The sequence below is a fragment of the Mesoplodon densirostris genome, chromosome 16 (genome assembly GCF_025265405.1).
Source record: "Mesoplodon densirostris isolate mMesDen1 chromosome 16, mMesDen1 primary haplotype, whole genome shotgun sequence".
Lineage (NCBI taxonomy): Eukaryota > Metazoa > Chordata > Mammalia > Artiodactyla > Ziphiidae > Mesoplodon > Mesoplodon densirostris.
This window is the reverse complement of record NC_082676.1, coordinates 27361906-27382621: the sequence shown is the minus strand read 5'-3', so window position 1 is coordinate 27382621 and position 20716 is coordinate 27361906. Positions and strand designations below refer to the sequence as shown.

The 20716-nt window shown below is 49.3% G+C and overlaps 1 protein-coding gene across 5 annotated transcripts in view; it reads right to left on the bottom strand.

Annotated features, from left to right (window-relative positions):
- Positions 1-20187, bottom strand: part of BCL2L1 (BCL2 like 1) — a 51414-nt gene extending 31227 nt beyond the window's left edge. The window contains exons 1-2 of one of the 5 annotated variants that reach the window (XM_060077951.1): positions 20082-20187; positions 17883-18558 (exon numbers count right to left, since the gene is read on the bottom strand). In XM_060077951.1, the coding sequence (XP_059933934.1) occupies positions 17883-18446 (564 nt within the window). In that variant the 5' untranslated portion in view covers positions 18447-18558; positions 20082-20187. The other 4 variants (XM_060077950.1, XM_060077953.1, XM_060077952.1 and 1 more) reach the window with 4 other exon arrangements.
- Between the last annotated feature and the right edge of the window lie 529 nt (positions 20188-20716).

Below are 20716 nucleotides of genomic sequence, written 5' to 3'. Positions count from 1 at the left end.
GCTCCCACAAATATGGCTCCAGTTGACCTTTCTGGCTTTATCACCTAATAAGTGACCCTTTCACACACACTCCAAAATGGACTGCCACTCCTATGGGTCTCTTCTTGAGAGTCCATGCCAGTCTGCACAACTTAGCTCACATGGAGCACCAGCTCCTCTTTTCCCTGTCTCTGCAGTAAGTCCCAGCACAAAAGTCACCTCTCCTGTGAAGTGCTGCTCTTATTTGGCATTTAGCATTTATTGTTGGCTTTCACAAGATCTCTTTTCACGTGCATTACGTCTTTTCTAATTCAACTGCAAGTATTTCAAGGATAGAACTGGGTCTTCAAATGGCGATATCTTAATTAATAAATCTGGAAAAAAGACTCTCTCTCTTTTTTAATTAGTTTATTTATTTATTTATTTTTGGCTGCATTGGGTCTTTGTTGCTGCACGTGGGCTTTCTCTAGTTGCGGCGAGCAGGGGCTACTCTTTGTTGCGGTGCACAGGCTTCTCACTGCGGTGGCTTCTCTTGTTGTGGGGCATAGGCTGTAGGCGTGCGGGCTCAATAGTTGTGGCTCGCGGGCTCTAGAGCGCAGGCTCAGTAGTGGTGCACCGGCTTAGTTGCTCTGCAGCATGTGGGATCTTCCTGAACCAGGGTTCGAACCTGTGTCCCCTGCATTGGCAGGTGGATTCTTTTTTTTTTTTTTTTTTTTTGCTGTACGTGGGCCTCTCACTGTTGTGGCCTCTCCCGTTGCGGAGCACAGGCTCCGGACACGCAGGCTCAGCGGCCATGGCTCACGGGCCTAGCCGCTCCGTGGCATGTGGGATCTTCCCGGACCAGGGCACGAACCCGTGTCCCCTGCATCGGCAGGCGGACTCTCAACCACTGCGCCACCAGGGAAGCCCTGGCAGGTGGATTCTTAACCACCGTGCCACCAGGGAAGCTCCCAAAAGACACTCTTTGAAACAAAGTTGGCTGTGTCCCGAAAGGGTTGGGGCCGGTGGGCCAGGCTCTTCCCTGCTGCACTGGCCCCTCTGGTGAAGGAGGAGGAAGATCATCATGCTGTCTCAGCCCAGGAGCCCAGGTATGAGGCAGTGAGGGAGCCAACAAATCCTGGACTATCACATGCAGTCTGGGACAATCCCAAGGTCATGTGTGTGACTGGCTTTTTAAAACTCCATCATTTTCACGAATCTGGGCATAATTTACTTATCAATCATAAAGAATGATAGAAAAGCTTTGCTCAGTTCAACGGGACCTCCATGCTATTTGCTTCTGTGAATTAAGCTTATCCATCTTATCATCTTCTTATCCGTACTTTCCTTTCCCTTGACTCCCCCTGCTATTTTATCCTTTTGATCATATGAATTTTCCTAAGTTGCCTCCAACTCTTTGTAAAACAGAGTGAGGCTCCAATAAAATATGGGTTGGTCCAGTTCTCTTTTAAATGCTACAAATGGTGAACAAAAATGATGTCCCAAACAATTCATTATAACAAAGATAAGTGCCAGAAATAATGCATGTGGATCACTAAGTATAGTACATGGCACTTAGCATTCAAAAGGTAAGTTGAAAGAACACTCACAATTCTTACTAGCTTCTCTGGGCTGACTCAGTTTTCTCATGTGTAAAATAAAAACAACGTCTTAGGTTTATTCATTTGTTCAATCATTCATTCCAAAATCATTCACTGAATGTTTACTACCGATAAGGAACAGTTTTAGGTATTAGAGATAAAATGATGAGCCATCTAAAGTCCTTATAATCATGGGGCTTATATTCTAGTAGAAGAGTGACAAAAACCAAATAAACAAACAAAAAGAAAATTTCAGATAGAGGTTGGTGCTGTGACAAAAATACAAGAAAGTAAAAGACTAGAGAGTGATTTAGAAGTACCTTGGCTACTTTAGACCAAAGGTCAAAGAGAACCTCTCAGAGAAGGTGACCTGGGAGCTGAGTCAACTGAAAGGACCAGCAAGGCAAACACCGAGGGCAAAGCACTCCAGGCAGAGGGAACGGCAATTACACAGACCCTCAGGCAGGGGCAAGTGAGCCAGGAACCAGGAACAGCAGGAGCCCCGAGCCATGAGCGCAGAGGGGGAAGGGGGAGTGCTGAAGGATGGAGAGGCAGCCAGTACCAGATCATGCAGGCCTTAGAGGCCTCGGTAAGGACTGGGTTTTATTCCAATTGGGTGGAGGGTTGTAAGCAAGAATGTGCCAAGATCTGAACTGGTTTTCAAAAGACCACCCTGTCTGCAGTGTTGGGGCAGAAGTGATTTTTTAAGGTCCCTTCTTAGCTCCAAATAGCTGACTTTTCCTCCTGTCATTATTCTAGGCTCCCACAAACTGGCTGCCAGAGCAAGAAAGATGCATCCTCCTCAATAAGGAGAGAGCAAAGAGAAGGAGCAGTTTCTACCCCGGGGAAGAGGCAAGGAATCTGTATCACCTTGTTCTGCAGGAGATGGAGGGAGTGGCCCCATCAGGGAGGGGTGGGAATTCCAGCTTGGAAAACATCCCCAAGCCACCTGTATTGTTTCTGCCTCCTGTGTGGAAGTTTCTGCCATGACACAGTGCTCTGGAATGCTCTCCCCACCCCCCCACACACCCAATCTTCCGTTTACAGAGGCAGAGTTGTACTTTGCATTCCTCCCAGGATTTAGCTCAAATCTAGCCTACAGGAAATGGTCGATAAAGAGCTACTGACTGATTAATGAAGAGAGGGAATATTCTCAGCCATTAGGCAAATATTAATGAGTACTATGAGTACTATGTTGGTCTCTGGGGATACAAGGTGATTAAGATGGGTTTCTTGCCTTCACTGAGCTCAGAAGTCAGCAGATAGACCAAAAACCACAGACAGCTACAATGCTGGGTATAAGAGTAAACAGCAGCAACATTTACCAGGCCCTCTTTATCCACAGGTAGAACACGGTGGGCTTTAGAGCCAGACTAAGGTTCAAATCACGACTTTACACCACTTACCAACCTAGCATCTTTGTACAAATTCCTTAACTTCCCTATGCTTCACTTTTCTCCCCTGTAAAGTGAGAATTATAGTAAGAATGCCTACCTCAATGGTACTGTTTTGAGAATTCAATGAATTAACACATATGAAATACTTAAGTGCTGTATAAATGTTAGCTATTATTAAAATTACTATAACATCTGTGCCAAGCTCGACATGTATGATCTCATTTCATCCTTACAAAAACCCTACAAGGCAGGTATTACCATCTCTATTTTTGAGATAGGGGAGCTGAGGCTCAGAAAGGGGGAGGAATGAGCCCAAGATCAAACAGCTGGTATGTGATGGAGCCAGACTCAAACTCAGCTCTGTCCCACTCCAGAGGCCGTACTTGCAATAATGAAATGATCCCATTCTCTTCAGAAGCTCACAGCACAGTGCCCCAAACACAGCAGAGGCCCCGTAAAGGGAGCTATGGTATTATTCCACTGTTCCTGGAGATCTTCCAGTAGTAGGTGCTGTGGAGCCTAGAGGAAGCACCTCTTTTACCCTGAAGGGGTCTGAGAAGGGCTCAAAGGAAACTGACCTGGGTGCCAACTGCAGGCTTTGCTATGGGTTCTCCTCACTGAAGCGTGGTCTACTAATTTGGAACCCTACCTTCCACCACTAAATCAGACCCAGAAACTGCTCCCAGGTGCCTGGACACCTGCATGGACAGGCAGGCAGTTTCCTCTGGGCTGACTTCTTGTCTGGCTCTACACATCTCTCAGTTTCATCACTTAGCCACCAGCCTGGGGCCTCTTGCCTGCACCTGCTGCTGGACCCAGTCCCAGGGGACCCTGCCCAAAGGGCCATTTCTGAGCGACTCCCTGGAGACTTCCTTGATATGGTAACCCCTAGGGTTCCATATGAATGTGGGTGCTGTGAGCAAAGGGAAATTTTTCTGAGTAGTAGATGGAGAGTGGGTAGAACAAGGGGTGGTTGTTCTTGTTTTGAATCAGAGGTGAGTGTGGGGTGAGGCCCACTGTGCCTCCCAGTTTTATATTTAAGCAGCACTGATTCTGGCCGGTCAGAGCTCCCACTCAGCAGTCTGTGGAGCCTAGAGGTGGGTGAGGACATCCGGGGGTGAGGAGTTAATAGTCATCTCTACTTCCCATTTGAGTCTTACTCATAGATCTGGCCTTGCCGAGTAATTAGACTGCAAAAGGCATCCAATGGCTGAATTAATGAATGACCAAACCTCACAGTGAGAGGAAAGGGAAAGACCCAGCATTTGGTAAAGGACCCAGCTTTTACTCCATACCAGGCTCTGTGCTGGGGCACTTTACATACACCGTTCATCATTATAATGTTCATTAACTTGGACACTAAACACTCAGCCACCAAGTGCTAGGCACAAGAGTAGCTGATGGCAGTGAATGAGATGCAGTTTCTACCTTCAATAAGCTCAGAGCACCTTGCTTAGTCTTTCTCCCAACAATCCTATGAAATGATTATTATTTCCATTTTATAGATGTTCAGGTTTAGAGAAGTAAAGTAACCTGTCCAAATTCATGAAGCTAGATAAGTGAGAGAGCTAGGATATTGCTTCCACTCAAAAAGTGCTTGTTGGTTGAATGAATTAATGAGTGAAAGAATGAATGAAAGAATGAAAGACATAGGGTTCTGACCTCAGTCAAGGAGCAGCAACAAGACCAAACATTTATAGTTCTCAAAGTGCTTTTTCATCTATCATCTCCTTGGGCCTCTCAGATAGCCCATGAGGGAGGCAAGGCGGCTGTTATCTTTCTTCAGCAGATGAGGCAACAGGCTTACAGCCACACAGCAAACAAGGAGTGGGGCCATCCTGGAAAACTCCAGAGTCCCCACGGCACCTTGTTTAATCATTCAGATGCATGTCAAGCAGCTACTATATGCTAGGCATGCTCCTACGCTCTTTAAATATTCAACTCATTAAGTCTTCCACTCAGTCAACAAATAATGATTCAATGTCTTCTATGTTCCAGGTTCTGTGGCAGGATCTAGGGATAGAGCAGCGAATAAAGCAGAGGAGGAGATCCCTGCCTTCCTGGAGGCACTTGGCAAAGTGCCGAAGAAAATATGCCCCATCACCAAATGCCCAGCCAGCAACCATGGCCAAACCCCCACTGTACAGCATGATTTGGGGCCCTTGTGGAGGAGGTGGGGGACAAGGTTATGAGCTACAGCCCCCAGCTTCAGGAGTCTTAAAATCTCCAAGCTCTTGGTTCAAAGGATATCCATATACTCTGTCAGCCTAAAAGTCTGCTCTTGGAGTGTAGCCTCGATAGTGATCACAGCTTCTTGATCACCTGTGAAGGCAATCTGCTAATAACAGCTGTAATAGTAGCTGTCATACTGAGTAATTACATATGCCAGGCTCCAAGATAAATGTTCCATGTATCTTACCACTTATTTTTATGATCAAAAGAGTCTTTCAAGAAAAGTACTGCATTATTTTCGTCTTTTAACAGATGAGGAAACTAAGGCTGAGAGAGATTAAGCAATTTGTCCAAGGTTATCTACAGAGCAAGTAGGATTCAGCACTGGTTTGTCAAATTTTGTATCTGGCTCTGAACAGTGATGGCATTTCTCCCAGGGAGGCACTGGAGATGCAAACATCAAGAATACCAAGAGCAGCTGCTTCCTGGGAGGACTGGGACCTCCAGAGCCCCCAAAAGATTCTTCCTCCCCCACTTTTATCAGGTCTGAACATCAGACAGAGAGGGAAAGGTTAAGTAAGCTCAAGCTATCCCTAGGGCAACGGGACTCTCTCCCTCTCTGCTGAACCTCCAGGGGAGAAGTCTGTGACCTTCATTTGCCACCACCCCCCCCCCAATAAGAGAGACAGAAGGAAGGAGGGGATAGGGGCAGGGGAGTCTTTTCCCTGGGCTGGGGAGGGGTGGGGCACACCAGGGAAGAAGGGAAAAAGCATGACTGCTTCTTTCCTCTCTTGGACAAGAAGCCCGTACATGTGACGTGGTGTGTGTCCTGCACATGGAAGCCCCACAGGGGAATGCCAGGGTACCTTTTGGACCCAAGAAGACTCAGAGAGGAGAGACTGGCACAGCCCTGAACTGCAAGCTGAGCTAACAATTTCTAAGCATTGTAACTAGGTCATCAGGTTCCTGGAGAAGCCAGCTGTGTCTGGGGATGGGGGATGGGGAGGGAAATTTTGCAGTTTACCAAGATCCCTACTTCCCTTCAGGCCCCGCCCTCCCCGAAATCTGCACCTGCTCCCAAACTGACCCCTCCCCCTAGCTGGGCCCAGCTGTCAACGGCTCCCAATGCCCCACCGCTGCCTTCCATGGGGCGGAACTATGGGGGCCTCTTGGACAGGAGGTACCTTATTGCCACCTTAGCCCTTCGGAAAGGGAGCTGTGGGGCAGGGAAGGAGTGGCCTCTCCTGGGGGGTATTTCTTACTCCATGAGGGCAGCAAGAAAGCTGGGTCCCTTTGGGCCTGCCCAGGGTACCTTCCTGGCATTGTTGCCACAGGTGGCAGGAGACAGATGATGTTTCCCCTGCTGAGACCAGAGTTGCCAAAAGGCTTCAATCAAGCCTTTGAATCTGCACCTGGCCTGGAGCCCCAAAATAACAACCACAGCAGCCTACCTGATCCACAGGTCGCAGGTGCATCTGGCTTTTTTCTCCCTGCTGAGCCCTGGCTGGCAAGGGATTCTCTCTGCCAGCGATAACTAGAGACCTGGCTGCATGGCTCTGGTGTTGGGCCTCTCCCCATTGGGCCCACCTCTACCAGCAACTATCCCCATCCCTCTGCCCAGGGGCCTCCACCATCAGTCACCATTCCCTTCTCCCTGACCAGCTTTACTGACAGCCCAGACCCTCTGCTGCCAGACTGCCTCTCCACCGTCTCCCAAATGCTTCATACACACTCCACCCTCCAGCTCTGTCTGGATCTTTCTTACCTATCAAGGCTGCCCTTGCCACATTCGTTTCACCTACTGAAAGCCTTCATGGTCCACATTTTCCTAGTAGGTAGTAATGATGCCTGACACCGACTGAGCATACTGTATTCAGGCACTGTGCTAGGTAGGCTACAGAGTCACTCACTCATTCAGCAAGTATTCACCGAGTGGATCCCATGTGCCAAGCACTCTGCTAGATGCTGGGGATGAAGGAAACTTGAAACAAACCCCCTACACTCCGGGAGCTTAGTTTTTACAAGAGGAGTCAGGCAGTAAAGAGGTAAACAAAGGTGGCCTCTTTACTCTTTAGGAGAGGTGATATTTGAGTTGTGACCTAAATGCTAAGATAGCCCTGATCAGATCTAGGGGAAGAGTGATCCAGGCAAGCCTATGACAAAGAGATTACTACCACTATCTTCATTAAGGGATGATTACTACCTTCATCTTACAGATGAGAAAACTAAGGACTCGGTGTGAACTGCACAAAGGCACACTGCTGAGAAAGCTATTATTCAAGGCTCTAGTGACCTTTCTCCTTCCTGACACTAGGGTTTGGGCTGGTAATGCAGTTGGTGAGGGAGAAGGTACATGGGGTGATGCAGGCTGAGGGTGGAGGTCCCTGGACCAAGCCGCCAATTGAGTAGCTAGCTGATGGTGGAAGTGGGCTGGTTTGGCAGGGGTCCAGGGCACCTGTGGGATGCAGCCAGGGGGTCTGTCCTCTTCCATTTCTGGAGTCTACAATACAGATTTGGCACAGTTTGCCTGGAGCCATTCACCAAGGGCTGTGAGTCTATTCCTACTGCTTTAAATGAGTTTGCTTCCTTAAGGACAGAGATATTTTTGTAGCTTAACCTGCATCTAATAATAACAACCCTTCATGTTCATTGAGCAGATCCTGGCTGAGCCCTTGCCCAACCCCAGGTCCTGTGCCAGGTACTCAGGGTAAAGTAAGCCAGTCCAGGCCTGCAAAGAAGCAATGATGCTGTGACTTGAGGGTAGGCTTTGGCATGAGATACAGCTGGGTGCAAGACCCAGCTCTGCCTCTTACAAGGTGTGGTGCCCTGGAAATGCTATAAAGCCTCTTGAAGCTCTGGATTCTCCATCTTCACACCAAAGCAGTTGTGAAGACCAAACAAGATGATTATGTCAGGGGCATAAACATAGCACCTGGCACAGAGCAAGCACTCAACACATAGCACCTGTCATTATTACTAAAAAAACACTTTTGCATTTCACTTTCTCATTTGAGCCTCGCTTACTCTGGTAGGCTGGTACTATTCTCTCAGATTTATGGATGAGAATTTAAAGCTGATTTGTCTACCAGCAAGAAATTAAGCTAAGTTTCAAATCTGAGTGCAGAGTTTTATCTATGGGTATGTAGAAAGTGATCAATACGTACTACCATGACCCTTGCCTCGTGTGTCTGGGAGCTGAGGGAACGGATGGGTGATGCACACAGCCTGACTCAGATGGCAGAAAGACACCAGCAAGGCCCAAGGTGTGGGGCATGGAAACAGACCATTGAGGGATGGGACCCGGTCCCCCTCACTGCAGTACCCACAGTATCCCCAGCCCTTAGCGCAAATAAAGTATTCACCAGTATTTGCTGATTTAACAAATGAAACAAAACTCTGAAGACAGCTCCAAGCAATGAATCCCACTTTAGGGAAGGCAGGCAACATCGATAACACTGAGTTAAAAGCTAGAATTCTAAGCCATTTACTGTGGGACTAAGGCCCCTTGCCTTAGTTTCCTCCCTGAAATGGGACTGAACATACCCACCTCACTGTGAAATCATGTATACAAAGAAGTCTGGTAAGTTATAAAGTGTTATCATGCATATAAAAGCAATTATCATCAGGCTACAGACCACTAAGGCAATGAAGTGTTGTGAAGACAAGCACCTCAGGTTTGAAGCCCGGGTCGTCCTGGCACTAGCCTGTGTGGCCCTGAGCATGTCACTTTTCTCTGAGTCTCAGTCTTCTCAACTATAAAATGAAGATGACACCACCTACCTTGTAGGGTTTTTTAAGACGGCTTAGAGATAAAGAACACAGGCTTGGAGTTAGACAAACTTGGTTTCAAATCCTGACTCTGCTTCCCACTAACTGGGTCCCCCCACATCTCACTGTCCTGTAATGCTGAGGTTGTTGGACAGTAACACAGAGATGAAATTGGTGAAAGCCCTGTCACACAGTGAGCACTGAATAAATGTCAACAATCATTTAGACACTGGTACAGTCAGGAGAGGGGGCAAGGTGTAGTGTTTAAAAGTGGGAGCTTGGAAGCTACCCTCACAGGCTTTGCCACTTACTAAGCATGCTACCCTTCATAAGTTGCTTAACATCTCTGTACCTCAGTTTCCTCATTTGTAAAATAGGGATAATAATAGTAGCAACTTCAGAGTGTTGCTCTGCGAATGGAATAAATTAATACATGTAAAGCATTTTGAACAACGCCTGGCATAGAATAAGCACTTGTTAAATGTTAGGTGCTATTAATAGTAACGTTAACAATGATATTAATCACCAAGTGGAATAAGAGGGAGGGACTGTGTAACCCTGGGACATGGGTATCCCATGGAAGAATTCTAGGGAAGTCCCTGGGCAGCTGTTTGTAGCCAAGTTCTCAGCCTCTGGGAGAAAGACTCTTCTATGGAGAGGACATGAAGCTGGGGGCTCCTGAGCAAAAATCTCAGTCCCGATGACCAGGAGGCCAGTCTCTGGGGAGGCAAGTCAGGCTCCTTGGAAGGACACAGTGTTCCTGGCCCCGCCTGACTCAGGGGAACAAAGGCACGTGTGTGGCCAGGGAGGAGGGAGGGGAATGTTTCCCTTTCAAGAGCGGAACAAAGGATCTGAGGCATAGTTGAGTGCGTTCCAATCCCCTCCCAGGCTAGCTCCCATTCCTCAGATGATTGTCCAACAAGGTTTTCAACCTTCTAGCTTCCTCCTGAAAGGTGGAAGGGAGGGAGTGGCAGGCTCCACTTCACTCATCTCTCTGTCATCGGTCTCCACGAGGCAGGATTTCTACGTGCCAACCTCTAAGACCTCTCTTAGGAGTCCCAGGCCTGTGCTGGGTGTGGGGTGGGGACCCCGGGGGAACCCAGGGTTAATGGATGACACAAGGCACTGCAAGCGACAGGTTTAATGTCCCTCTAGGGGGAGTCCAAGACTAAAACTGCTACTTAGTGTGGAGCCAGGAGAGAACCCAGGAGTTCTGACCAACCCCCAGTGTGGGGTGGGTGGAAAACTCTGAACAGAACTCAGTGGAAATGCATTTTCTAAACCTTAAAGGGATGATCACAGGCTGGAGAGAGAAGCTAGGTGAAGGGTGAAGGGGGAGGAAGCAAAGAAAGTAACTGACAAGAGGAAAGGGAGAGACATGGCCAAAAAAAGGAGTTTGTGTGAGCGGGGAGCCTTTAGGGATATTACTTTCCAATTTCCACACTCTAGCCAGCAAGAATCTGACTGCAGGGCTGGGACAGGAAGCAGTCCATGGAAGTCATTGCAATGGCATTTCCTGAAGAGTGAGTGAAAAACCTCTAGTTCCGAGGGGAGCTCTGGAGTCTGCCCAAAAAGCCCTGTAGCTTGGAGCTAGCCTTAAGGCTCCGGCTTGGCCTGAGAGTCTCCTCAGGGATGAAACCAAGTAGCAGAAGGTCCCAAAGGCAGTTTCTTTCTGCAAAAACACTATTTACAAAAATCAATATGTAATAAACGGGAAGCCAGATGATGTGACTGAAGGAGCCCTTGGTTGTGGCTGCTGGTTGCTGCTGATACTGACAGTCACTATTCTGAGAGCCTTTCGACATGAATTAACTCACTGAATCTTCAGAGCAAAGCGCTATTATTATAGCCATTTACAAGTTAAAAGACTTGCCCAAGGTCACACATGACATAAGTGGTCTAGTCCAGATTTGAAAGCCCAAAACCTGCATCTTCCTCCTGATGTAACCTTGGGCAAGTCACTTCATCTTTCTCAGCCTGATTTCTCTCTGCTCACCTCCCTGGGTGGTTGGTTATAAGCATCAGAAAGGCAAGGTAGGGGGAATTCCCTGGCAGTCGGTGGTTAGGACTCCCACTGCAGGGGCACAGGTTCGATCCCTCATCAGGGAACTAAGATCCTGCATGCTGCACGGCCAAAAAAATACAAAGTATCTGGGAACACTGGAACCACAGTCCCTCAGGGAAATAATGAGCAGAACTCACTCCATTAAAAAAAATAATAAAAAATTTTAAAAAAATTTTAAAGGCAAGGTGGATATGAAAGTGCTTTCTAAACTGTAAAGTGCTACATAAACGTGAAGTAGAAATATTGTGGGGTCAGTGATAAACTACCCTACATTAACACTGGGATTAGTTAATTTTTAGCAATTAAAGTGCTGCAGCTGTTGATAGGAAAGAGCCATCCTAAAGCATAACTATCGTGAAATATGCCATAATGATGGAATCCACAAGGCCTAGGGTCATGAGAAGCAGGATTCCTAGACTCAACTTCAATCCTCCATCTTACAGATGGGGAAACTGGGGCCTAGGGGTAAAATGACTTGGCCAAAGTGAGACAGTGAGTCAAGGCAGATTTGAGACTAAAACTGGGATCCTGACTAAGACCAGTGCTTGACGACCATGCAGAGGAACGCTACGGAGCTCCTGGCAGGACAGGAACACTGCTAGGGCCTGCCTGCCCTAAGGATGTGCCCAAAGGTTACTACGAAGTCCAAACAAGGGAGAACAGACGCTGTAGATTCTGTGAATGGGTCTCCGACACGAGTTCTGTGGCAAAGATGATCAGAATTATGATACCAACCCATGCCGGGCTCTATGCATCTCAGGCAGATCTCGTTAGGTCTTCGCCATGGACTTGTGAGGCAGGTAATATTTGCCCCAAGGTTCAGAGAGTTCAAGGAGCTTGCCCCCAAGGTCACAGAGCTAGACATGGGTGATGTGGGACCTCAACCCAGACATGGTGCAGTTATTCACACAGAAATAGCGCTAGAGTGGAGGAGGACCATTCAGGACACCACATTTGAAGAGACTATCCCAGAAGAACATCTAGCTTATTTAGCCCTGATTCTACGATCTCCAAGTGGTTAAAAAATGTGGCTTTCAAGGTGGCCAGACCCATCAATATGCCATGTGCAAGCCTGGTCTTGGTCCCTTTTCACCATTTCCACCTCTACCTCCTGATCCAAGCCACTCTTCTTTCTCACTTGACAGCTTTCACCAGCCTCTTCACTGGGCTCCTGGCTGCCACCCTTGCAGAATTCAGATCATTTCACCCCTGCTTCTAATCTTCTCCTGGCCTCTCTCTCATTCTACCAAAGCCAAGTCCTCACCATCACCTGTAAAGGGCCATGTGATTGGGCCCCTGGCTACCTCTCCCCCCTCAATCCCAACCACTCTCCCCTCTCACCTCCTACCGCTCTCTTACTGTTTCTTCTCCAGCTACACTGACCTTCTTGCTCATCCTTGAGCATGCCAAGCACACTCCCTCCTGAGTCCATCCCTCTGCTTTTAACACTCTTTCTACAGGTACCCACATCGACCACCACCTTACCTTCTTCAGGCCTTGGCTCAAATATTACCTTCTGGTGATGCCTTCTCTATGCACTCTTTTAAAATTGCAGCCTTACCTCCTTTGCTAGGCATGCCCTATGCCTCAATGTGCTTCATTTTCTTCATAGCACTTAGTATCACCTGATACACGTTATGTATATATGTAATTACACGCTGTCTGTTTCTCCCCACTAGAATGTAAGCTCCACAATGCAGAAACTTAATTTTATTTAATGCTGTACTGCTAGTGCCTGGGACAGCCTGACACACAGTAGGAGCTCAATTAATATTATCTGAATCAATGAATGAATGTTTAGGGACTTCCCTGGTGGCACAGTGGTTGAGAATCTGCCTGCCAATACAGGGGACACGGGTTCGAGCCTTGGTCCAGGAAGATCCCACGTACCACGGAGCATGTAAGCCCGTGTGCCACAACTATTGAGCCTGTGCTCTAGAGCCCGTGAGCCACAACTACTGAAGCCCACACGCCTAGAGCCTGTGCCCCGCAACAAGAGGAGCCACCATAGTGAGAAGCCCGCGCACCCAATGAAAAGTAGCCCCTGCTCTCCACAACTAGAGAAGCCCACGCGCAGCAACGAAGACTCAACGCAGCCAAAAATAAATTTTTTAAAAAATGAATGAATGATTAGATAAAGGGCAATTCCTATTACTATTATTCTGGTTTGATAAGTGTCTGTTTCTTCAGAAATTTAGAAGGCTTCTCTTTCATTAGGTACCTGCTACGCCTAAGACCTCTGCTCAGTGCTGACTAAACAAGTATGGACAAGATGTAGACTCCACCCTCAGGAAGTTCCTAAACCTGGTAGAGGTATGGTAGTGTTAGATGTCTTCTTTATACTAATTTAAACTCTACCACTGTGATTTACCTATCCAAGTTCTTCTGGCTACTATACCAATAAAAAGGCTTAGCCCCTCTTCCTGTAGATATTTGAAACCAGTGACCGTGGTCTCCTGGGTCTTCTCTTCCCCAGGCTAAACAAAAAGACCCAGTGGGATTGTCTGACTCAGATCTGCCAACTGGGAACGGGGAAGACAGACTGTCGGCTGGAGAGACAGAAGAGAAGCGGATCCAGGAGCAGAGTGGCTCCTTCAAAGAAAAGAGAGGGAGTCCTTGGGGAGGAACTCCATGGAATTAGGTTGAAGGTTGGGGGTGGGGACAGAGCCCTGCTCATTAGGTAGTAGGAGATTATGTTTCTGTAGAAGAGCAGCTCACTGGGAATTACCCCTAAATCTATCCATGCTAAACCCAGACAAAACCATGGCTGCTAAAATAAAGCCCTGTAATGGAAGGCTGAGGGCACTGGAAAAACCAGGGAGGACGCTCAAGCCACTGACCTCAGGACAGATACCTGCTGGGGAAGGGACAAGTAACAAATGCTGCTTCCTGTAGCCCAGAGAAATCTGGTGACTACCCACACAAAAGCCAAGAAAACCCTCTAGGTTCCGTTGGGGCCCCCTGAAAAAATACTTGGGTATTTTCTACCAGAAGCTGAAGGGCTCTGTGGGGCTACTGGGGAAATCAGTCTCAGGAAGCCTGGAAAACCCTGTGATGGTGATGGTGTTTTAAGGGCAACTTCAAATGTACATCCAGAAGAACCGGGTGTTTTGAGGGGGAGCCCCTGAGACACTTCTACCTCACTTTGGGACCTGAACGAGATTACTAAAAATTTCCACGTTTGGGGTTTCTAATGGGGTTTCCCCAAGAAAACCACAGAATTGTGAACAGCTGCTGAGATCTGCAAAAGTCGCTGAGGTGCTTCAGCGAAGCATACATCAGTGCCAAAGAAGACAGAACAGGCAAGAAGAAACCTACAGAAACTAGAAGACCACAGAGCTATGCAGCCTGGGAAAGGCCAAATTATGGTTTCTCCGCTCCCCCCGCCCCGCCCCGAACAACTGTTCATTGCTTTCAACAATGGTGTTTCCATCAAGCTAAGGGGTTTCCCAGGGACAGTGATAACAAAATGGCCGGGCCCACCTGGGTCCCCACCACATAACTGTCCACATTCCCATTGGAAAGCCCCAGAAACACTCTGTCCCTATCATTCTAGTGAACATCTCAGCGGCTGGCTTTGTTTCTCAAGAAACTCTGGGGGCAAAGTTCAGTTTTCATAGGCAGATAGCCCATTCATTAAAAGGGGTGCCTCCATCCTACAATTAAGGCCCAAAGACAGCCTTTGTTCTAGATCCTTTACTAGAGTCAAGCTATGGTGGCTATCATTATTTCATTTTACAGGTGGGAGAGATGGATGGACAAGAGAGATAAACAGGTTCAGCATCTTGGCAGGTGACTCCAGGTAGGCGGTGGTGTGGTTATATGTGTGGAATTCCAGTCCTTGGAGCATCACCCACAATTAAGTAGACATACCTGGAGCAGGCCATCTTCTCCCTTTATGCGCACAATTCTTACCTACTGGTAGGGCTTGAGAAAGTTTTAACAATGAAAAATTAACAAGAAGCCCACTCTAACTGGGCAAAACCCTGATACCCACTTGAGTTTTACCAGTGCCAGAATGTGTGGAGGCTACACACATGCCTTTGGCAGCCCGCTACTGCCAACAAAGGTGCTGTTCTTCCTGCAACGCCTGAACAAGGCCAGCACCACAGACTTGAGTGAGCACCTCCACAGGCATGCTGTGCTTGGCCCTACAGCACCTCTGGCTCACATTATTACTCCTAGGACAACCTGAAATGGAGGGAAAGAGTTTAGGCTTTGGAGTCAGGCCCACCTAGGTGTAAGTTCTCACTCAGTCACTTAACTGGCTGAGGAATACCTGGGGCCAGTCACTTAGCTACCAGGAGCTTCATATGTAAACTGGGAATAAACCCACCTACCTTAGAAGGTTACTGTGTGGAGTACATGAAATAGCATGTCATTTCCATGAAAGAAAGTACCATGTTTTGCTTATGGCCAGCACCTAGCACATGCCTGCCTCATAGGAGATGCTCAGTGAATTTTGGTTGCATAAGTAAAACACCTAACATAATGCCTCATGCATAAAATGTACTCTGTAAAGGCTCATTTCCTTTTCCTTTCCTGTAGGGATGCTAAATTTAGAGCATATCCTAGGGTGGAATGGCCCGTAACTCCTACACTCATGGATCCCCCAGCCACAGCCTCCAGAAAGGTTATGAGATGCCACTGCAGTAGCCAGTCGGTAAGTCAAACAGGATGGTCCCTGAGAGGGGCGTGGGTGGGTACCTTCTACCAAAAGGATCCCATGTCACATGTTCTTTACCTCCTGGCCTCAGGCAGAATGCGTGCCCAGAAATGGTTCTGACATAACTGGCTCTTCTGCACACATCCCCCCTGTTCACCAAGAGGAAGTAACATATGGTATGCTGTCCAACGGGCTCTGATAATTCTTGAGCCAAGAGACAGAAGATGGAATTTCAATCCAGTGCTGATCTAACGAACTTGCCCAGTGCTGCTGGGTCTAAAACCTCTTTCTACGTGCAATACTGGGTGACCAGCAATTCTCTGGTCCTCTCAGAGGCTGTCTGGCAGGCCAGGAACCTCTACCACATTGCCTTTTGTTAATAGCTGGCAACAACCCACCTGTATTAGGACCACCGGCCAAAGACAACAGTCAGGCAAAGTGGGCAAATGGCCCAAGTCTCTACTTGGAGATGCCTCAGAGGGTGTGTCAGAAATGCTGGAATCCTGTCCCTCCTGTAATAAGTTAAACAAATACTTGCCCCCAAAGAGAATCAAAGCAGGAGGGAATAAGAGAGGTCATCCCACAAACCAACAGGAACTATTTAATCATTTATCCCCCCAGGGAGTTCATTTACAGAAAAGCTTTCAAGTCTGGTCAGCCTTAGCTAAAGAAAGCCCTTCACCTTTACCTTCCGCAACCCCACCCCAGTCTTCGGACCTCTACTGACTTGACCCCTTTGCCTTTTACAAGAACCGGCACTAGGAAGAGTTGATGAAGTTGCAAAGAAATGGGAAATAAGACAGGGGGTGGGGTTCCAGGAGGTCCCTTGCTCTGTGGTAAACTGAAGTGCCTACCACACCCTAGGCCCAGCCTCTGGATAATTGCATTCTTAACATTCCTGTGTCCATGATGCATGGCCCTTTCCACCTCAGCTCCTTCAATCAATGACTTATTTTCCACAGGCTGCTTGATTTTCTGGGTTTTCTGAGGGGACAAAATACCTCTCAGAAGCCCTGCCCCTCCCCGAGGCAGGGAGATAAGCAAGGAGATAGAACTGAGCTCACTGCAGAAAAGCAAAAACTGCCTACAATGACCACCAGTAAAGAATCTCTCACCACTAGCTCATCCTGACTTGGTGACAGGGCAAGGGAATTCTCTTTCCTGGCAAAGGAACGAGGCACAACTGCTGGGCCCAGAAAGTGTACCTGGGACCAATGACAACTACTACAGCAAACTTGCTGGTGTCCATCACTGTGCTCACATTAGCTCCAAGGACTGCAAGGCAAGGAGGGCTTGCCACATTCTTTTAGTGGAAGAAGCTGAGGCTCAAGGTAAACTGGCCTGTCCAAGGTCACACGGCTAGTTACGTGACAGGGCTGGAACTCACACCTGTGTCAGTTTGATTCTGAAGTCTGTCACTGAATCTCAGTGTTCCAAGGAGCCCCACAGACCAGGTTCTTGCTTTGCCAGCAAACAGTGCTCAGTGAAGAGGCCCCAGGGCCCCGGCCGGAAAGCAACAGGCGTAACAGCTGGAGCTCCCCAACCGACCCCAGGCAGTGAGGTGCAAAGTCCCTGGGCTTAATGAGTGACACAGCAAGAGCTCCGCAAACTGGCCAACCACACAGAAAGTTGCACACTTTAGAGCCAACGAACATAGGGGCGCAGCACAAACACAACTGGCCCACAGGCACAGCTTACACCCTAAAATCAGACAATCCTCAGCCATCCAAGCCAGTGGGATGCAAAGTCTGGTCATGCAAACTCTAAAATAAAGGGAACTTGATTTGGGGGAGGGAAGCCCGGGGCAGGATTGACATCCCAGGGGAGTAAGATTGAAGGGGCTTGTGGGTCACTGATACTCACTATCGTCTCCAGGCATTACACTCATCACCCCTTAGCATGGTGAGCCATTATGTCAGGGTGAGGGGAACACTGGACTAACTTCCCACTCTCAAGGGTTTGGGGCCAAATGAACACACAGGCTATGTTTTCCTCTGCAGAGAAACTGGAACACAAGTATGAAAGAGTATGGTCATGAGGATGACCAGAATGAAGATGTCTGGTCCTTGCAGAACTAGGTCATCTGTATTTCAGAACAGTTAACCTCTTGTGGTGCAATGAGGCCAGTCACGTCTCCTTAGCAAACAACGTCTCCAATAATCACCCAGCACAAGAGAAAGAGACATAGGGGAAAGGCTGTTGGGAATCTGATCAGAGGCCAAGAAAAAGGGACACACAAGGGGCGTGGTCCTTACCCAGCCGCCGTTCTCCTGGATCCAAGGCTCTAGGTGGTCATTCAGGTAAGTGGCCATCCAAGCTGCAATCCGACTCACCAATACCTGCATCTCCTTGTCTACGCTTTCCACGCACAGTGCCCCACCGAAGGAGAAAAAGGCCACAATGCGACCCCAGTTCACCCCATCCCGGAAGAGTTCGTTCACTACCTGCTCAAAGCTCTGATATGCCGTCCCTGGGGTGATGTGGAGCTGGGATGTCAGGTCGCTGAATGCCCGCCGGTACCTCAGTTCAAACTCATCGCCTGCCTCCCTCAGCGCTTGCTTCACCGCTGCCATGGGGATCACCTCCCGGGCATCCAAGCTGCTGCTGTGGCCAGTGGCTCCATTCACCGCAGGGCTGTCCGCCAGGTGCCAGGATGGGTTGCCATTGATGGCACTGGGGGTTTCCATGTCTGATTCAGTCCCTTCTGGGGCCTCAGTTCTGTTCTCGTCCACATCACTAAACTGACTCCAGCTGTATCCTTTCTGGGAAAGCTTGTACGAGAGAAAGTCAACCACCAGCTCCCGATTGCTCTGAGACATTTTTATAGTAGGGATGGGCTCCACCAGTCCATTGTCCAAAACACCTGCTCACTCACTGAGTCTGGTCTCTGCTTAGTGGTTCTCTTCTGAGATCCAAAGCCAAGATAAGGTTCTGAAGGGAGAGAAAGAGCTTCAGGAAAAAAAAATTAATATGCATGCCATTTACCCTACAACATCCCATTCCCCCTCCAGGTACCAGCACTGGGTTCTTTGCGGCTCTTATGAAGGTCTGGGTCTAGCTTCCAAGGGACTTCAATGAAGTCAAATTGAAAGCACCAGTGGGCTCTGAATCATCACACCGGCTTTTTTTTTTTTTTTTTTTTTTACCTCAACCATCCCATTTTCCCCAAAATGTCTTCCTCAGAAAGTCACCCCAATGGGCAGTCTGCCCCCCCAACCCCACCCCCGCACCACCTACATTCAAATGTCTCGGGCAACGGCAGGCAGGTGCAGCCCCCGGAAAATCTTTTGTATCATAGGTCGGGCTAGGAGGTGGCAGCCGGGATGCCGGTAACTCAACCGGCCTCGCGGCGGCTGGCAATAAAAGCAGCTCCGGCTGGAGGGATCATGCGACCCGGCGGACTGAGAGCTCAGAAGGCGACACAGGAATTACGAAGCTCAAGAACCGGCCCCCTCGCTTGCTTCCTCCTCCATCGCCCAGATCGAGGGCGGCCGCTCAGCAGCCGCGGCCTCCAGCCACCCGGGAGCCCAGCCCCCTCGCTCTTGCACGCCCCTTGGCTCTCCGCCTCCTACTGGGAGCCAGGAGAACTCTCTCGGAGATGGCTGGTGTGAGGTTTAGTTTTTGTTTTTTTCTATTTAAGTACCAGCCCAAGGTGAGGCTTCCGAAGAAACCCTGAGGGGACTTCTCAATGGGGCTCAAGGTTTCGATGAGGGGCGGAGAGAGGGAAAAACTGCCTCGGATCTGCGCTCTGACTGTGGAAAGGCCATCCCCGGGCCTTTCTGGGAGGCTGAAAGCCGGGGACCCCCCAGAAACGCCGCTGGTTTTCTCTGAATTCCCCAAAGGCCCTGGACGTGGCGGTGGCGGTGCGGGATTGCCGGGTCCTCCATTCCCCGCACGGACACAATGGCCGCCGGCGCCCTGCACAAAGACCGGGCGAGGGTGAGGCGCCGGGCCTCTTCTCGTGTCAGAGAGAGGGGTCGAGGCCAGCTCGAGACCCCCCACAGCTGAGACCACGTTTTCCTGGGGACAGGCGGCTTCCTGGCGCCCCCGGGAGGGCTTGGGGGCCGGGGGCTGCACCTCTCCGGAGCCCGGGGTGGGTGGGCTGCGGCCTCGCAGCTTCCTCCGCGCGTTAGGCCGGGTACCCGCCCGGCCACCGCCCCGTTGCTAGGCAACTGCTCTCCCTCAGGGGCGCCCCCTAGACCTTTCTGGGAGGAGGGGTCTCCCCCCGGCGGCCCGCCCCGGCGTAACCAATCAGCGAGTCCAGGTAGCACGCAAGCAGGACGGCGAGGGCTCCCATTGGGCGCAGCGCCTGCCACGCACAGGGGAGGCGGCGCTCTCACCTGCGAGCCCCGCGAACCGTGGGGGGCCACATACCCCCTTCATGGGCCAGGTCGTTTTCGGACGCGAGCGCTCTTCGCGGCCAAGTTCCGCGCCGTGGACCTGGGCCGGCCTACCTGGCTGAAGGCTCGCGCTGTCTCTTCCGAACGAGTCGGCCTCAGTTTCCCCTGAAGAGACCGGGAGAACTTGCAAGCTCAGTCACTTCCGGTGCCGCGGCAGCGCGCGCGAGCCCGAGACGCAAGGGGAGTGCGCGCCTTGAGGACCGGCGTCAAGAACTGGGCGAGAGCGCCCCCTTGCGGTAGAGCTGGGGAACCCGGAGACGCAAGAAAAAAAAATCAATGTTTATGTTCACATTTCCATTATTCATTCATTTAGCCAGTTACATCCACCCGTCAATTTATATATCGAAAAAGCATCGCGTTGTGGCTAAGAACCTTGTGTCTGGGATTCCAGCTTTGCCGGTTGGGCAAGTTACTCAACTGCTGCGTGCCTCAATTATCCTTAACTGTAAAATGAGTAAAAACCAACCTCCCTCATTGAGTTATTGTGATGATTAAAAAAGTTGTTACTTGTGAAGTCCCTAGTATACGCTGCATAATTTCTCTCAGCAAATTTTTATTGTTTGGATTGCTGAAGTTAGAGTTAGGAACAAGACAAGACATGGTCCGTGCTTTCATAGAGACTTAAACCCTTGAGATGAAGAGAGACAGTAAACAACTAAGAAAACGAACATGGTAATTTCAAATAATGA